Source organism: Danio rerio, chromosome 14 (genome assembly GCF_052040795.2).
Source record: "Danio rerio strain M-AB ecotype USA chromosome 14, GRCz13ab, whole genome shotgun sequence".
NCBI classification, from domain to species: Eukaryota; Metazoa; Chordata; class Actinopteri; order Cypriniformes; family Danionidae; genus Danio; species Danio rerio.
Window position 1 is genome coordinate 17,996,952 of NC_141034.1, and position 13,695 is coordinate 18,010,646.

Sequence of the window (13,695 nt, forward strand, 5' to 3'; positions counted from 1 at the left end):
GCATCGGAATAAAAATGTCATTATAACAGAAGTTAATAGGGCAAAACAAAAACTCACATTCATTCATTTTCGGCTCAGTCCTTTTATTAATCGGGGGTCTCCACAGCGGAGTGAACTGCCAACTTATCCAGCATGTTTTCATGCAGCGGATGAACATCCAGCTGCAACCCATCACTGGGAAACATCAATACACTCTCATTCACACATATACACGGATAATTTAGCCTACCCAATTCACCTATAACACATGACTTCGGACTTGTTGGGGAAACCGCACACCTGGAGGAAACCCAAGCGAACACATGGAGAAAATGCAAACACCACACAGAAATGCCAACTGACCCAGCCAAGGCTCGAACCAGCGACCTTCTGACTGTGAGGCACTACCCACTGTGTTACCCACTGCGCCACCATGACACCCCACAAAAAGTCACAAACAAAACATAATTGTAATAAATTTGCCCACAGTGTATTACTGAATTAAAAAAAAATAATAATTCCAAAGCATCTTACCAAAATATGTGTCAAAATAATAATTTGTCACCAAAAAGTCTTTTATTTGCTGGAACACAGAGAAAAGTTGTGGCCAAATTATGACTCAAAATCCCTCCAGATCGGATGAAAACATCCCCAACAGCACAGAAGGCTTAATAAGACTATAATTACTGGCATAATAAAGTCAGCATGCCTTAGTAATTAGAATATTGATTGAAATTTTCAAAAATAATCCTAAATACATACTTTTTAACATACTAAACACACTTTTTGGGCAAAATGTGACCTAAAATTATTTCCTAAACATAAAAGATCCAGAAAACAAATTAAGGCTGATGAAAAAATAAAAATAAATTGAATACTGAGAAAGGTAAAATAATGACAGAACAGATTTATGAGTGGTCACAGATCTGACAAACACAGGAGTGTGGAAGAATAATGAATATGACAGTTTGCATACGTTAGCAAAGATTTATTACTACAGAATGCAATCACACCAGAGCCCCTGCGCTTTTGTTCACGAGCTAATATCTTTTTATACATCACAAATTAATAAATGAAAGGACATTTGCTCTGAACAGGCCATGTTGTCTTTCGCAGTGACGGCAGAAGGAGTTCATTATACTGATAACTGTAATTACCTTTTTGCCTGGATAGTCCCACTGGAAATCCACACCAGTGTTGAAGTCGACCAGTGCAGTGCAGTTGAGCACCAAACTCTCCCCCTGCATCAACTCCACAGGCGAGTCTTCAGGAAACAGCTTGAACTCATAAAACTTCAGCCCTGTTGGGTGTTGAAAACATGAATGTGTCACTTTACACATTCCTGGAGCTGTCCTACGCATTGTCTTATTTGTCAATCTATGAGAATACTAAAATCTGTTTAATGCTGTACAAATGTGGCATTCACCTTTTTACTTTTAACTATTGCTCTTTATATTGTAATACAAGTTATGACCACACTTTATTCAACACAGGCTCATTCTGAGAATGTAGTCCCGTGGACATTTCTGAAGACAGCAAACTATGTAGCTGGAGGTATATATGGCTGCATTTAATTTTTTAATTGAACACTACATGGGTGGTGTGATGCTGTTTCTTTTCGCGCTTACCGGGTGACCGCTTACCTCTGTGTGGAGTGCTTTCCCACTGCAACCAGATTGTCCATGACGAGGACCGGGTTTGAGTACGGAGAAGAGTGGTTTCAGAAATCAGGTAAGACAAAAACAAAATCCGAAAAATAAAAGGAACTAGTGAATAACAGGGTGAGAATGTAGTAAAGTCTGAAAACGTGGTAAGAATCAGATGAGGGCTTTTTTTTTCTGGACGGCTTTTGTAAATTGTCGGTTGGGTTTAGGGAAGTAAATGGGTGGGCAGGTCAATCGGTAAAATTGGTTGGGTTTAGGGAAGGAGGAGGGTGGGTCGGTCGATTGGCCGGTTGCCCAGTCAATCATTCAGTCAGACAGACGGTCGGATGGTCGACAGCGTCCTCTGGTGGGTTTACGCGAGAACAGTGCGGGCACAAACGGCACTAGCGAGAGACATTCAAGATATGAAAAGGCAAACGCAGCGGCCTCTCGTGGATTCGTGAAAACAAAAATTGCAAAAATACATACCTCCTGGGAATTATTTTGCGGTCTCCAGAAACGTCCTCAGGACTAAGTTTTCAGAATGAGCCTGGGTTGGCTTTATTCATTCTATTAATAAATGGTTTAAGGTGCAGTATGTAAGTCATTCAGTGGCTGAACTAGGTATTGCATTCCTTGATTAAAACACATTCAAGCACAGTTTGCAAGGTTGAGGATCAACAGGAGCAAGCTTGACTAATGAGCCTAAACACTGATTTAAGGATGTTTTAAATTGTGTCCAAAATAAGAGCAATGGCACATGATCAAATTAATATTTTCATATTAAAAGGTGTTTTTTTCCTAACCAATAACTGTAATTCAAATTTTAGAAATTGTTCTATTTTTTGCAACAGAAAACTTGAAGACATGATCACCTCAAGTACACCTCATGTGCTCTATTCAGTGTTAAATGCTAACAATGTGAGTTTGAATGCCATTTTACATGACATTTATTGCCATACTACTAAAAGCAGCAGTAGATTCAGCAGTTCACTTCAGATAATGAAAACAAAATAAAGCGTTTGAAATTTAACTTAAGAACTGTGAAATAATGCAAAACAACACATATCAATGACTCAGCATGTACATATAACAATATTAAAGAGGTTTAATATGTGTTAGTTCGATTATAAACCTTACCATTTCTGTAGAGTGCAGTGAGTGCACTATTCTGTGCTTCTCTATTTAAATTTCATATTTCGTCTACTGCAAACAGTCAAATTGTTTATCACTGCAAAACTTAGCTTAGAAATTGTAATTTTTACAATTTTGTCTTAAACACCCAACGAGCAAATGACGTTGTACCCCAACGTTATGGAGACATTGTATTTTGTTTGGAAATTAGACTGACATCAATGTCCAACGTTTAACCTGAAAATAACGTCAAATGATTGACGTTGCTTGAAGTTGTGTGGACATTACCACTAAGACGTCTGTCAGATGTTGGATTTTGGTTGCCATACCTGATGAGTAAATGTCAATATTTGACGTTCACATGATGTTGGTTTAAAATGTAAGATTAATTAGATTTTAGTCATTTTCTAACACAACCTAAAATCAACCATATATCAACATCATTTGACATCATTATTGGGCATCAAAATAATGTTGTCCTTAGTAGCTGGCTAGACAGTGAATTTTTTTTCATCTGACATTATGACTTAAATCTAACCTAATATTAACATCTTATGACATTGTGTGCCAGCTGGGCAATAACTAAATGCACTAAAGAATGTTATGTTTACACACATCCACAAATTACATGTAAATGCATCAGTTTTTACGACGTAATACTCACTCTTCGCTACTCTTAAGTACTTTTGAAAGGTCGACTGTTAACTCATACTTTGAGTAATATTTACAACAGATACTTTTAGTATGATTTTTCAGTATTCTTTCCACCAGTGATAATAAAATCATAATTTATAATTGTTAATACATTGGCCTCATAACTTGTCCATTATTAAGACATAAACTATGTATTAGCACTTTTTGAATTATGATCCTATTTTGCATGTTTAATCCTACCTAACACTACTGTATGTATTACCACCCAAAACTTTATGTGCTGTAAGACACATTAAGTGGTCATTATGCCTCAATGCTCAGATATGAAAATATCTGAATCTAAAATGATTGTTATTTTGTACACAGTCAAAACTTTTCAAAATGTTATGCTGAGGTCAAACAACATCAAAGTGTTATAATTAAGGACTATTTGTCTTATGGAACATAAAATATTTTTCTTGATAGTATTTTAGTTTTTTCCCCAAATATGACTGTAACAGAGGTGAAAAGAAATCAGCTTTTTCTTTAAAAGTTAAAATGGTAATGACTTGAGTTTGTCATAATTAAATATTTAATACTAAATATTTAAAACTGAATACATTTTTTTTTAAAAGATACTGGAGAGAATCTCTGTTACTGAACAGTTTGTTGTTTCTTGACCAGAATCACAATGCTTCCTGCCAGATGATTAGATTAGTTAGATGTTACATTTTCAAACAAAAGTGCTGTTTAAGTGATGATACATCACAGTCTTAATAAAAGCCTAAAGTCTATTTTATAAGAACTCGTTTTCAGGGGTCAATAGTGTTACTTTTGTTTTACATTTAGATGTCTGCTTTTTTACTGTTAATGACTTAAATTTTATGAATCACCAAAGGCAACGGTTTTATATAAATATTATTTATTGTTCTATACAAAAGAAAAAAAAGACACCTCCATGGCCTGAGAGTATGAAAATTAACAGAAATTTAAATTCTTTTCAACCTAGGCTCATTCTAAAAAAGTACCTCTATATGCATTTCTGTAGTGTGCCAAATACATCATAGTAGCTACGTTTTTTGTTGCAGTTTTTGTATTTGGGAATCCACAGAGGCCGCTGTGCATGCTTTTTGAGATCTCAAATTTCTCTCACAAGTGCCATTCACGCCAGCTGTTCTCATGTAAATCCATCAGAGGCCGCTGTCAACTGACTGCTTGACTGACTGAATGACTGAACGACTGAATGACTGACCGATCGACTGACCTACCCTCCACCTTTCCTAACCCAACCAACAGTGTTTTCAAAAGCACCAATTGTCCCGCCCACCCACTTTCCTAAACCCAACCAACAGTTTTAAAAAGTAATCCAGAAAAAGAAAAGCCCTCGCCTGATTTTTACAATGTTTTCAGATTTTACCACATTCTTACCCTGTTATTCACTTGTTTATTTTAATTTTTGGATTCAGTTTTTGTCTGATCCGCTTTCTGGAACCGTTCTTCACCAGACTCAAACACCGTTGTCATGGTCGTACATGGCAAGCTAACTGGACAAACAGCGGGAAAGCCATCTAGCAGTCAGCTTGTATAAGCACGAAAAAGAACGGCATCATACTACCCAGTATTGTTCGTTTTAAAAAATGAAATGCAGCCATACGTAGCTCTGCTGCATAATTCTCAATCTTCAGAAATGTATTTAGAGCTACATTTTCAGAATGAGCCTATGTTGATTATTTTTGGACAAACTATCCCTTTAAGTTTAGGTAAGTTAAGGTTTGTCCAATAAATTCATTATAAAAACATTGATGCTTGCTATAGCGAACACCATCATTAATCACAGTTCTCATCAAATCCAAATACACTGTGAAATTACAGGATCTGTCATTGACTGATCTGTTTAAGATCTTTGTTCTAGCCTTTTCTATGTCCACTGGATCAGTAATAACCTCATTAATCTAAATGGACACATCTGTGACTTTGCGTGTTGTTGGTAAGTTGTACATTTTAACAGGCCCAAACAGAGCAAGTGAAGCAAACACTGCCACAACATGAATTATTTTAGATAGGCTAATGCAATATTTATTCAGGAGGTCAACTTGGATGGTCTGTAATACTCTGCTGACTCTACAACATCATGTAACCGCAGCAAAGTTTTCAATTTTCCCTGCTGAATGAAATGACTATTGATGTTGGCGACTGTTTGCATGACCACACTTTAGAAGGAATAATGAGCTCATTTTGCAGGCTAATGATAAAGCATTTCTGAGGCATCCCTCAACAGAATGGCTGAAGATCACAGTCGGCTCTTCAACCAGAATACATGAAGTAAATCTACTCAACTGCATGGATAAATGCCGTTTTCAAAACAATACAAAATGTGACGTCCACACCATAGCTTATTCTACTCATTCAATAATCAAGTTTCAATCAATTTAGCAAAGTTACACAACAATCTTTGACATATAACCATATATTGGTACGTCAGCAATCTTTGCTGATTTTGGAACAACATTCCCATTAACCAATCACAGCCTTAAAGGGATAATTCACCCAAAAATGAAAATTCTGTCATCATTTACTCACCCTTAACGTGATCCAATCCTACTATTCTTTTGGTTGAACACAACAGAAGATATTGTGAAAAAGCTGAAAACATGAAACCATTCTATGGAATTTGTTTTCTTATTATGGAAGTCAATGGTTACAGCTTTCTTCAAAATATCTTTGTGTTCAGTGGAAGAAAAAACTCATAAAGATTTAAAACCCTTTGAGGATAAGTAAACAGTGAGTAAATTTCTTTTTTTTTTCTGTTTAACTCTACCCACAATGAAAACCAGAATAAGTTGACTGAACGAAATTAATTGAGTAAACTAGTTACCTCAATTTAATTGAGTAACGGAGTCTCCCAAAACGTGCATATTTAAGTTTATTTAACTTAATGTGTTTGATAGATTATACTTAAATTTTTTTGGTTCAGAGTGTGTCTCTGTGTGTAATTATATACTATGAAAAAATATTTAAAAGAAAAATAAGTAGCCATTTATTCCCATTATGGTGAATAACTATACATGAAGCCTTGTTTTCTGATGAAAAAAAAGACCTTGCATGCATTGAAAAGTTGCACATGTTAGAATTTTACAGTCAAGACTACATTAAAAACGACCTATTTTTTAAAAGATTAATTGTGATTTTGAGTTTACTATACTTGAAATCTTAAGTTTATGCATTTTAATTGTATATAAGTTAAATGAACTCAAATTTTTAGGTGACAGGACCAAAATGCTAAATTTTTAAGTAATGTTTAGTCAACTTTACCTGATTGTTTAAGTAAAGACAGCATTTAGGGTTTACAGCAGTGGACATTGGTTAAAAATACTGATCCCACCCTATGTGGGATACAGTATTGTATTGAATGATCATTGACACTGACTGTTAGATGGATGCTTATTGCTGTTTTGGATATGAGTATCTGCCAAATGGTTTGAATGGAAAACATAAAAGATTGTTTTTGGCAGTATCACTTCTAGAGCAGTTTGAAACGACAATGATAATACACTTTATTCCATGTATTTCCAAGTCAAATACAGTATAAAACCTTCAAAATAATGTCTTCATAAGTGTTTCTGTTTTCCAATCTGTTGTTGATTTCCATTGCAGTCACTTGGTTTCTAACATAAGTTGTTTCCCTGACAAAGAGTAGAGCTGTTGTACAAAGCTGCTTTTTACCCAGGTAAGTTTGCATTTAGTTTAATTAAGTTTATTTTACTTATTTTACAGGTTTTATTGTGATGGTAACTTAGGCAACATGCTACATGGTTTTATTATGGGTTAGAGATTGCAACTACAAACTGGATCAGCTGTTAGAAAAAATGACATATATCTGGTGCAATAAAGCCATTCCTAGTCCCAGAGTGTGTTTTCTGTTGCTCCAAATTAAAGCCTTTAACGCTATGAGTCAAAATTGTCTTTTCTTGCTAATACCTAATTTATACTATATTAATTATAACTATTGGTCACACTTTACAATAAGGTTTATTAGTTAATGTTAATTAATGCATTTACTATCATGAACAAACAATGAACAATACATCTACTACTGTATTTGTTCATGTTAGTTAACGTTAGTAAATGAAAATACAGTTGTTTACTGTTAGTTCATGTTAACTCATGGTGCATTAACTAATGTTAACAAGCATGGACTTGAATGTTAATAATGCATTAGTAAATGTTCAATTATGATTAATAAATGCTGTACATGTGTTGTTCATGATTAGTTCATGTTAGTAAATGCATTAACTAATGAACCTTATTGTAAAGTGTTACCAAACTATTTATACTAGGGGTGTCAAAGTAGCACAATCGCCTTACAGCAAGAAGGTTGCGGGTTCGAGCCTCGGCTGGGTCACTTGGCATTTTTGAGTGGAGTTTGCATGTTCTCCTCGTGTTTACGTGGATTTCTTCCAGGTGCTCCGGATTCCCCCACAGTCCAAAGACATGTGGTATAGGTGTGTGAATGAGTGTGTATGGGTGTTTCCCAGTGATGGGTTGCAGCTGGATGGGCATCCGCTGTGTTAAACATATGCTGGATAAGTTGGCGGTTCATTCCGCTGTGGCGATCCCTGATTAATAAAGGGACTAAGCCAAAAAGAAAAATAATGATTGAATGAATTATAACTACGTTTATATACGTTTATAACTAAGTTTTTATACTTTATATTGTAGATTTAAATAGTTTTAAATGGCCAATTAATATTAATAATGGCTTTAAATTAAAATTTACAGTTAAATATGTACATATAAATTTACATATTTAAACCTACATTTAAAATAACTTTTGAGCTATTTGTGAGCCTGCATTAATAAAATCAACTGCTTAATTTGCATTGTTATAATATTTGCCTTAAGATTGCTTTCTCAAACTTTTCCTGCATCAGCATTGTTTATTTCCACCTTGTAAATGGGTTTAAATTCATTATATTTCCGATAATTATATCACTTAATCTTTAATAGAGAAGTCAATTGCACTGACTCTTGTCATAAATAACTTAAAGAGACTCTCTCGTGAGTCGTGTGATTGGGTGTTTGCTGCACATGTCACACTTTCAGCTGCATGTGGTCCAGATTTAATCCCAAATCTGGATCAAACCCTGAGATTACAGAGAGCAATTTTATGAAGCGCTGGGAAATCACTTAACCTGACCTTACCCAGATTGGATTAGTTTGGTTTTGACAACCTGCAACTTACTCTGCAACCCAGAGTTTGTTCAATTTATTTTGTGCAACAGGCTTCAGTATTGTTAATAAAAAAGTAAACAATGAATTTTGATTGATAAGAAAAAAAGTGTTTTGACATATGTAGGGCAGCCATTTAAATAAATATTGAACAGGGACTTACCAATGACCTGGACAACATAGATTGATGATGTGTGCTGGCTGTTTTGGACTGAGATGGAGCAGTAGAAGCCAATAAAGGTGGAAGTGTTCTGAATGATATGCCTGGGAATCGACCAACCCTTTTTATTATTCCAGGTGACCACACTGCCATCCACAGGCTCTGGATACGGCACTAACTGTACAAACATCAACACAAATTCAATTAAAACATCTTCTCAAGGTTTTAAAATCAAACTCAAGATCAATGTTGCAGTCAGACTTGTTAAAACAACACTGTGGCATGGTTTATACATTTAAAACAACTTTTTTGTATCCTAATTAATTAGTTATTGTTGCAAAAATGTGGTCACAACAACAAAATGTAGGCAAGGCTAATGGTTTAATCTGATTCATTGATTTATGCTAAGCTAAGCTAAAAGTGCTCCTGCCAGACTTAGAGATCAGCTGAACAAATTAAAACATGCTGAACTGATTTACTCTAGGTGATTGCAAAATAAGCCAATTTCCAAAAAAGTTTCTTTAACAAACTTGAATTGAATGACATTTGCATGAACTTTTCTGCATAGTTTTCTATTGAAACGGCACCATTAATTTGACAAAAAAAAGCATCCTCTACAGACTAAAGCCAAATTCAAGGCTACATTTTGGTCAGTCCAAGTGAATCTCATTTGCATTAACTTTTAAATTCTGTCATATTCTTTCCAACCTGATGTCACTCAAAATTCCCCAGGAAAAAAAAATGCCAAAGCTGCTACTTTACATGCAATAAAAATTCATGGTTATCACTGACTGTTAAGCTCTGCTGTGTTTGGGTGGGTTTAAAGATGTGAAGTCAGCATAGAAACCTAGGCAGCTTTTTATGCTAAACAAAAACTCCACCATGACATTACACATAAAACTTTTATCTCACATGAACAACATATAGCAAATACTACAGTGTTTTTGATCCATAAAACATGTTGTGGTAATCATACGTTTAGTATGGTAAAAATAATAACATTTATTTATGATGCACTTGTCTTAAAGCGCTACAAAATAATACAAGAAAAATCAAAATAACAAACTTGAATAAAATCAGGGTAATAAAAATTACACTGCAATATTCAATAAAAACTATAAATAAGCAAAAAGAGGTTTAAAGAGTGTAGCATTTACTATGAATTACTGTAGTTTTATTTCATGTGATAAGTGTTTAAAAAATTAAACCTTTTGTTTTTTGGTGGTGTGGAAAAAAGATTGTGGAAAAAATATTAATATACATAATATTTTTATAATATAATATAAGTCTATATGTGAAGAGTAGTCCTGTCTGAAATTTTCATAAAACCAGCATTTTTTTCAGGTTGTGTGTAGTTTCAGTAATTTTAATCTTAGTGCAAAGAATAGGTTATTTTTCATTGTCTTTAAAGAAAATAACTGAACACAAACATAGGAGGCTGAGAAAAAAGCTCTTAGAGATTTTTGCATCTGAACTCTTTATGTATGTAATAACAATCTTTATTATTACATTGTTTCTTATTTTTCTGCTTGTCTTTTGTGATAAATAAAACAATAAGCACAGATATTTAGCATCAGATTTGCTTGAAATATTGCCTTATTTATAAATGCTTGATTGCCTAGAACAAGTCTAAAGATTAAAAATGTACCTATCAGAAGCACAAAATCAGTAACTTTGCATATTTATTAAATTGGCTGATTGGTCATTAATAGGAGACGTTTTGATTCACATTAGTATATTAAAGGTAGCTATTATTACCAAAAGTGAACATTACATGACCTAAACTGTACATGGTCATTTTTAGAGGATCCGCTGCATAAAACATATGCTGGATAAGTTGGGCCCCTGATTAATGAAGGGACTAAGCAGAAAATAAAGTGAAAAAATGAATACATTTTTAGGTGTAGTGACCCAGTATACCTGGTTTCTTCCAATTTTTTACAAAAAATGTCTATAAAATTGAACTGAATTAACAATTAAAAAAAAAAAATCTGAATAAAACGTTTGTCTTTTAAGAAACTGCTTATTTCTGAACTGAACATATTGCAGTCCCACTGTTACTAATTAATTAATTCTGAGATTTTGCATGTATTTATCTAATCCAGACTACAATTCGCTCACCGGCCACTTCGTTAGGTACACCTGACTAGTACTGGGTTGGACCCCCTTTGCCCTCAGAATTGCCTTAATCCTTCATGGCATAAATTCAACAAGGTACTGTAAATATTTCTCAGAGATTTTGGTCCACATTGATATGATAACATCACACAGTTACAGCAGATTTGTCGGCTTCACATCCATGATGTGAATCTCCTGTTCCATCACATCGCAAAGGTGCTCTATTGGATTACAATCTGGTGACTGTGGAGGCCATTTGAGTACAGTGAATTCATTGTCGTGTTCAAATAACCAGTCTGAGATGATTCGCGCTTTATGACATGGCACATTGTCCTGTTGGAAGTACCCATTAGAGGATGGGTACACAGTGTACATAAGGAGATGGACATGGTCAGCAACAATACTCAGGCAGGCTGTGGCGTTGAGAAGGTGCTCAGTTGGTATTAAAGGGCCCAAAGTGTGCCAAGAAAATATCCCCCACACCATTACACCACCACCACCAGCCTGAACTGTTGGTACAAGGCAGGATCCATGATTTCATGTTGTTGACGTCAAATTCTAACCCTACTGTTCGAATGTCGCAGCAGAAATCAAGACTCATCAGACCCGGCAACATTTTCCCAATCTTCTATTGTCTGATTTTGGTGAGCCAATAGTAGCCTCAGTTTCCTGTCCTTAGCTGACAGGAGTGGCACCCGGTGTGGTCGTCTGCTGCTGTAGTTTATTCGCCTCAAGCTTCAACATGTTGGGCAGTCAGAGATGCTTTTCTGCATATCTTGGTTGTAACGAGTGGTTATTTGTGTTGCCTTTATATCAGCCCACACCAGTCTGGCCATTCTCCTCCGACCTTTGGCATCAACAAGGCATTTGTGCCCACAGAACTGCCACTCACAGGATATTTTCTCTTTTTTGGACCATTCTCTGTAAACCCTAGAGATGGTTGTGCTTGAAAATCCCAGTAGATCAGCATTTTCTGAAATACTCAGACCAGCCCATGTTCAAAGTCACTTAAATCACCTTTCTTCTCCATTCTGATGCCCAGTTTGAACTGCAGCAAATAATTTTGACCATGTCTACATGTCCAAATCCATTAAGTTACTGCCATGTGATTGGCTGAAATTCACTGTAATGAGCAGTTGGACATGTGTACCTAATAGAGTGGCCGGTGAGTGTATGTGCTTGCAGTTTTTGTTTTCACAAATCCGCTAGAGGCCACCATATACATTTTTGACAATCTCAATATATGTTAATGGGGCAGGTTTTCTCATACGTGACATTTCTTCTAAAACCATCAGAGGCCACTGTGTACATTTCTACCAATATCACAACCTTTTTACGCATGACCACTATCCCCCGACTCCTTTAACTCAACTGATTTAAAAAAGCAAACTAAAATAGAAAAACCGTTGTGGCCGCATGCTTTTACCATTATTTCATACTGCTTTTTTTTTGGTTTTGTTTAATCTGGTTTCTGGAGAAGTATAGAAGTAAGTGGTCGGCAGTAGAGTGAAAATTAACAGAAGTTGTCAGCAGCATCATACCACCCAGTAGCATTTGTTTTACACAGAAAATGCAGCCAGATGTATCTCCAGACATATTTTGTGGTTCTCAAAATATATCTCTGGGCACATATTCCAGATGAGCCTGTGTTGTTTTTATCTCTTTAATACTGCTTTGATAATCTGTATTTTATAAAGCTCATTATAAATAGACTTGATACTATACAGGGCTCAGCATATACAAATACAGACCTCACAAATCTATCTTTTAAATTCATATTTTTAATAGGAAGCTTTACAATATTATATTTGTTGTTATACATTAGATTAGTCAGTACTGAAGCCAAATCTGGAGCTTATCTAACAAAATAACTTACGATAAAGGTTTAAAAACTAGTACATCCAATTTTATGTTATGGAAAAATATAAAATAAAAATAAAAAAAAAGAAAAAATCAAGAGAAGTAAAAAAAATTTTACATTTACTTGAAATTTTGTAGGTTGTCATTTTTTTTTTTGCAATATTTTGTTTAAATATAATTTTATTATCTTTTAATTTCTAAATATGTTTGGTGACTAAAATATAATTTTAATAAATATATCTGTTTAATAAATCTGATTTGTTTAATTCCACCAAAATACATTGCCTATATTCGCTGAGAAATGCAGAAAAATACTCATTTTCAAAATGGGGTCTACTCAATTATGCTGAGCGCTGTAATTATAGTTCACCTAAAAATTTAAATTTCCTCACCATTTTCTCAAACACAAGTGGTTTTTGAACACAATATTCAGAAGAACGTTGAAATGAAAAAATATTTTGGAAGTCAATGGCTGCTGTTTACCAGCAATCTTCAATATATCTGTATTTGTTTTAAACATAGAGTAGAAGACAGGATTAGGATAAGTGGAGGGGGTGTAAATGATGACAGAATTTTTTATGTTTTGGGTTCATGTTTTAACAAAATGGTTTAGGTCAGGGGTCTCAAACTCGCGGCCCGCGGGCCATTTGCGGCCCTCAGTGCAATATTTTGTGGCCCGCGCTGACCGCTGTACACTGACAGAATCCGTCCACACTACGCCGGAGTTCTCGAGCGCTGAAAACGGATAGTTTCGAAAACGCTGAAGAGGCCGTTTTCATTCTGAAACGCTGCTGCTCCGTCTCAGTGTGGATGGGGAAAGACGAAGATATCTGAAAACGGAGGCGGGGCTGCAGACATTCGCCTCTCTGATTGGGGCTTTTCCTCAATATTAAGTAGCCTAACACACACAAGTTCAGTCCTGAATCTTCTCCGTGTAAG

At 35.1% G+C, this 13,695-nt stretch overlaps 2 protein-coding genes across 7 annotated transcripts in view; one reads left to right on the forward strand and one right to left on the reverse strand.

The window, feature by feature from the left end:
* The window catches only part of immt (inner membrane protein, mitochondrial (mitofilin)), a 905,839-nt gene that overhangs the window by 655,192 nt on the left and 236,952 nt on the right, over positions 1-13,695 (forward strand). The gene's annotated exons all lie outside the window — the stretch shown is intronic.
* flt4 (fms related receptor tyrosine kinase 4) overlaps positions 1-13,695 on the reverse strand; it is a 141,169-nt gene that overhangs the window by 71,751 nt on the left and 55,723 nt on the right. For all 6 annotated transcript variants that reach the window (XM_087280076.1, XM_087280074.1, XM_087280075.1 and 3 more), the window contains exons 5-6: positions 8,782-8,956; positions 1,137-1,279 (exon numbers count right to left, since the gene is read on the reverse strand). In XM_087280076.1, coding sequence (XP_087136202.1) covers positions 1,137-1,279; positions 8,782-8,956 — 318 coding nt within the window. The remainder of the gene's footprint in view (positions 1-1,136; positions 1,280-8,781; positions 8,957-13,695) is intronic.